The sequence below is a fragment of the Amphimedon queenslandica genome, unplaced genomic scaffold (genome assembly GCF_000090795.2).
Source record: "Amphimedon queenslandica unplaced genomic scaffold, v1.1 AMPQUscaffold_12090, whole genome shotgun sequence".
NCBI lineage: Eukaryota > Metazoa > Porifera > Demospongiae > Haplosclerida > Niphatidae > Amphimedon > Amphimedon queenslandica.
In genome coordinates this window covers 7847-12615 of record NW_003547671.1, presented here as the reverse complement: position 1 = coordinate 12615, position 4769 = coordinate 7847, and the positions used below count along the sequence as shown (strand labels likewise).

Genomic DNA, 4769 nt, shown 5'->3' with positions numbered 1-4769 from the left:
GAGGGCAGAAAACCAAACTGACTGGGGGACTGATGTGGGCCGACCAGAGTGATCAGTCTGCTGTATATAATCCTCTCTAGCACCTTGGAGATGATAGGGAGAAGTGCAATGGGACGATAGTTAAAGCCAGAGTGACGATCATTAGATTTGGGAATAGGCTTAATTAGATGGGTTCGCCATTCCAGGGGCAGAGAGCCAGTAGAGAGAGAAAGATTGAAAAGAGCTGTTAGTGGGGGAGTGAGAGCTATAGCACACCGTTTAAGCAATATAGGACTGATTTCGTCAATACCCGGAGCTTTAGACGTATTGAGGGAGGAGAGAATATTGAAGACTTCCTCCTCAGAGCAGACAATTGAGTCAATGCAGGTAGATGGGGTATGACGGTCCTCAATTGGAGGGAGAGTAAAGGAGCTTCTGGTGAAGACTGAGTAGAAGTACTCGTTAAAAAGTTTAGCCTTTATATTGTCATCAGAAGCACTCTCTGGACCAAATTGTAGACTCTCGGGTATCTCTCTAGATTTCGAAATATGGCGAACATATCGATAAATTTTACTTTGATCATGCCCATGCTCTTTCACCAACATTTCCTCATATTTAGACTTAGCGTCACAAAAGGCAGTAGTAAATTCAGCTTCCTCATTAGCCAGTTTCATCTTTATATGGTCAGTCGGGTTTCTGGCGTAGCGTCTTCTTAGAGTGCGGATCTGATTCAGGTTGTGCTGAAGATCTCCTCTGAGCCATGGAACAGAATGATAGGACAAGGAACGCTTCTTAACTCGCGGGATAAACCTTTCAACTGATGACAACAGGATGTCCTTGAAACAAGACCAAACTGTGTCAATATCAGAGTCACTAAAACATTGACTGAAATCGAATTCAAGAAGGTAGTCAACTAGGCCCTCCCAATCAGCTTTAGCATAGTTATAAACGGGGTGGTTCAGTGAAGTCCTAGAGTATCTAGGGGAGGAGCAGCATAGGCGGAAAAACACTGCATAATGATCAGAACTCAGAGGAGTAGATTTGGATATAGAAATGCAATTAATAAGAGAGCAATCTGAGGATAGAACTAGGTCTAGAATGTTGCCTTTAATGTGGGTGGGGGAATGTACCGACTGAATGAAATTATTATAAAAACAAAATCGCATAGACATAAAGAAAAGGGCGAGTCACCAGACAAGGTGTCCCAATCAATATCAGGGACATTAAAGTCCCCAAGTATGACAATGTGACCGGGAGACATAGCTAGACAATTAACATAATTACTGAGGGAGACATTGTAATCATGAGAAGCATTGGGAGGACGATAGAGGACACACAACGTGACTTGATGTACTAGCCCAATATTGACAGTAACAAGCTCCAGGTCTTTGGGAGAGGACAACTCAAAGCAAGGAATGTGGTTCCTAATAGCAAGAAGGACACCACCACCCCGACCATCTCTGTCATGTCGAAACAGTGAATAACCAGGGGGAAGAAATTCCTCGTTAAAGACATAAGGTGATAACCACGTTTCAGTACAGGCAAGAATTTCAATACCAGAGGTTATTATAAAGGATTGTAGTAGAGACATTTTATTCATGATACTCCTGGCATTGATTAGACAGCTAGAGACACCTAGTCAGGCTGGCTCCTGACCCCCATTAGAAGTGGAGATAGCAGGAGCGGTAGCTGAGCCATTATGGGTAGGAGAAGGTGGATCGTTGGGAGCAAGGGCATTGGAGCCAGACTCAGTATCTACAGGGTTATCCACATTTGATGGGAAACTACTGATATTAACAGTTGAAGAGTCAGCAACAGACAGAGCTGAGTTAGTGACAGTAGCATGGAGATCTCCCTTAATATAAATTGACGACTTTCCAAGTCGAATGTCTTGCTTAGGAGTACCATTCTGAATCAGCCTCCAACGTTCTTGAAGCAGCAGTTTTTCGTTGTTTTTCTCTATTTTGGATAGAAACGGCTTGATGACAAAAGAACTAGGGGTAGAGCCATGCCTAGACAACAAAGCAACCATATCTTTAGATCTATTTAGAGTGACCAATAGGGGACGGGGACGAGAACTATTGGGTGAGAAGCGTCCAATACGACGACAGTCTCTAATGGCAGCCTGAGTGACTCCACATTGAAATTTGTCGAAGAGGGAGGAGATACTGTCAAAGTCTGAAGAGATACGCTCGGACCGATTGGTACCTCAGGCACACTCATCAACACCACTAACTACCAGACGGAACTGATTGGGGGGCTGGTTAGATGGAGGAGGGTGGGCAGAGACAGTGTGGGAATGACTAGAATCAGAATGAGAGTGGTGGGTGGATGTAGGACAGTGCTGTACAGAATTGGAGGGAGGTGTGAGGGAAAGTGTGGACAGCTCCTCAGTTAGTGATGTAATTCTAGACTCAAGAGCTAAAGTCTGAGAGGAGAATCGTTTCTCAAGATCAGCAAGAGCTTTCTTAAGAGAAGATATCTCATCAGACTGGTAATTAATACGACATGAAGGGCAATGAAAGTTACCAGAGTTTTTGGCAGAAACAAAATTACTGGAATTTAACCCAGCACAACCCCTATGTATCCAGGTGTTACATGGACCACTACAAAAAATGGAGTCCTGAGTATTGTCATTAATGGCATCTTCACATGATTATCAACTCCACATTACTTTAATACATGCTTTAAGTTAGTACTATACCTGGTGTCTCTAGTCTCCTTTCAATATACTCTATACAAGTAAAAATACATTAATAAAATATCTTCATCGTTCACTAACTATACCTTTTCTTTTTTTGATGATATTTAGTTGTTTATCTTGTTCAAATATTGATCCTATACCATTAGTATAAGTAACATCAGTAATTGAGTAATAGATCAACTATCACACCTTCTTTGTAATCAAGTTCAGTCCTCAGTTCTTGTTCCTCTCCATCAGCTAGTTTAATCTCCTCTGCAAGACACTCATTATTCATTACCTATAATCAGTACATAATATTAAACAAGGTCTCATACAGTTACAGTATCTTATACTTTGTATCTGATCCTTTTATCATAGACAGTGTAGTGGCTAATGGTTAGTCTAATTAAACTGAATTCCTTCATCAAGACAGTTAGGTTGTCTTGTGCTTCCAAGAGAAGAGCAGCTAGTAAATGATGTGGACCATAACAGATGATAATGATGGAGTTCCCACGATGAATGCTTCGTACAATAATCCTCTTGTTTAATTCTTTAAATGCTTCCTCTAAGAGATTACGTATGTCATCAAGTGAGTGCTCATCTGGTTCCCATCCCAAAGTAAACTGAATTGTATTGGAGTCATTAAGATGTTGAGGTTCATTTAGACTCAGAAAGTCTTTCAATGATCCAGTAAGTGTCTTGACTTTGCCTTCGTATTTTGATATAAGATCATCTGCTTCAGTGATGTCAAAGCGTAGCACAATCGTTTTTATTATTGAAATGTCATTCACTCGGCAATTCTTCACTACAACATTCATAATGTCTTCAATACTATCAGCGTTAGACAGGTCAGGACCTAATTCAGGAAATGATTTTTGAAGAAATGACTTCATTTCTTCAATGGATGCTTTTGATTGAGATATCAAAGGAACTATCTTATCACGAAGGATACCAAAATGACCTCTGACCTCATTAAAAACTGGTCGATATGCTGCATTGAAAAAGAACTCACCAGCTATAGATACATGAATTATTAAAAACATACTACAATCATTATACCTGATACTGGTGTGTTAGCAGTAGGTAATTGATTGACTGTACTACTGGTAACATGTCTAACTACAGCTGTCATGACTGCAATTTTACCTGTTTAACACATTACACATTACAATTATTTAGTGCAATTTTACCTGTACAAAAATGTATTATATCTTAAAATTACAAGTTTATATAGTATCGTTTTTGGAGACATCAGCTACATGTACCTGTACCATGACTACATGCACTTTAAAAGTGAATTGTTTTACAAAAACATACCAAAAGGTTTAGGCTATGCACTGATTATAGCCTCCTGCAGCATTACACACACACAGTCAATACTAATACAATCAGTGATATTAACTTACTCTCTTGATCTAACTTGTCAGCTGCAGCATTCTCATTCATAGATTTAAGAGCATCTGACAGTGAGTCAAAGGTAGCTCCTCCTTTACTGTCAACATTATCAGCTCTACGCAACCACTTGGAGAGAGTCTCTATCAAGCAGCGAGATACATCTCTAGAGAAAATTGCTTCCAAAACATCCAGTGTGTCCTTATGTAGTCCTAGTCTCAGTCCCAGCTCATGCCATCTTGTCTGAGGGAAACCACATCTCTTTAACAGATCAAGTACATCAATAAGCTGATCTATAAAACATAATATATAAATATACTACAGACTACAGTTAATGGATTATTACTAATAGTCAATGGAGAAGAGAAGAGACTCAGAGAAGAGGAACAAGAACTGGTTTTAGTTGCCATTGATCAAAGAACAAGCTAACCGGATGCAAACTTTGCAAAGGAATGACAAGGGAGGGGCTGGTTTTGGGCGGGGCTATGGCAATATGGTGGTAACATTGGAACAGTTGATGATGAAAATAATCATGGAGTTACTAATAGTGACAGCAAAATAACAGATGAGGTAGTTTAAATGTACTTGTACATGTATACTAGTACATGAATTTTAGTCAAATTGTGATGTATGATATCATAGATATACTTATTATTATTATTACATGTATATATATATCATACATGTACATGTATATATATGTATACTGTAGATC

General features: G+C 39.5%; 1 protein-coding gene and 1 long non-coding RNA gene across 3 annotated transcripts in view; one reads left to right on the top strand and one right to left on the bottom strand.

The window, feature by feature from the left end:
- Positions 1 to 2638: 2638 nt before the first annotated feature.
- On the bottom strand, positions 2639 to 4334 carry LOC109588444 (uncharacterized). The gene is made up of 6 exons (XM_020004618.1): positions 4069 to 4334; positions 3722 to 3808; positions 3016 to 3677; positions 2873 to 2960; positions 2767 to 2817; positions 2639 to 2713 (listed from the first exon to the last, which is right to left on the bottom strand). The coding sequence occupies exons 1-6, from the start codon at positions 4106 to 4108 to the stop codon at positions 2667 to 2669; spliced, it is 975 nt and encodes a 324-aa protein (XP_019860177.1). The 5' UTR covers positions 4109 to 4334; the 3' UTR covers positions 2639 to 2666.
- Positions 4335 to 4574: 240 nt separating this feature from the next.
- Positions 4575 to 4769, top strand: part of LOC109588445 (uncharacterized) — a 1833-nt gene continuing 1638 nt past the window's right edge. The window contains exon 1 of one of the 2 annotated variants that reach the window (XR_002188159.1): positions 4575 to 4624. This is a non-coding gene — a long non-coding RNA (uncharacterized LOC109588445). The remainder of the gene's footprint in view (positions 4625 to 4769) is intronic. The other variant, XR_002188160.1, reaches the window with a different exon arrangement.

What these genes read in the sequence shown, in the direction of transcription:
- LOC109588444 (XM_020004618.1), bottom strand. Translation starts at nt 4,108, where the DNA reads ATGAATGAGAATGCTGCAGCTGACAAGTTAGATCAAGAGA. An exon ending in TGACAAGTTAGATCAAGAGA is followed by an intron (nt 3,809 to 4,068) that starts GTAAGTTAATAT and finishes TGTGTTAAACAG; the next exon opens with GTAAAATTGCAGTCATGACA. An exon ending in TGAACTTGATTACAAAGAAG is followed by an intron (nt 2,818 to 2,872) that starts GTGTGATAGTTG and finishes CTAATGGTATAG; the next exon opens with GATCAATATTTGAACAAGAT.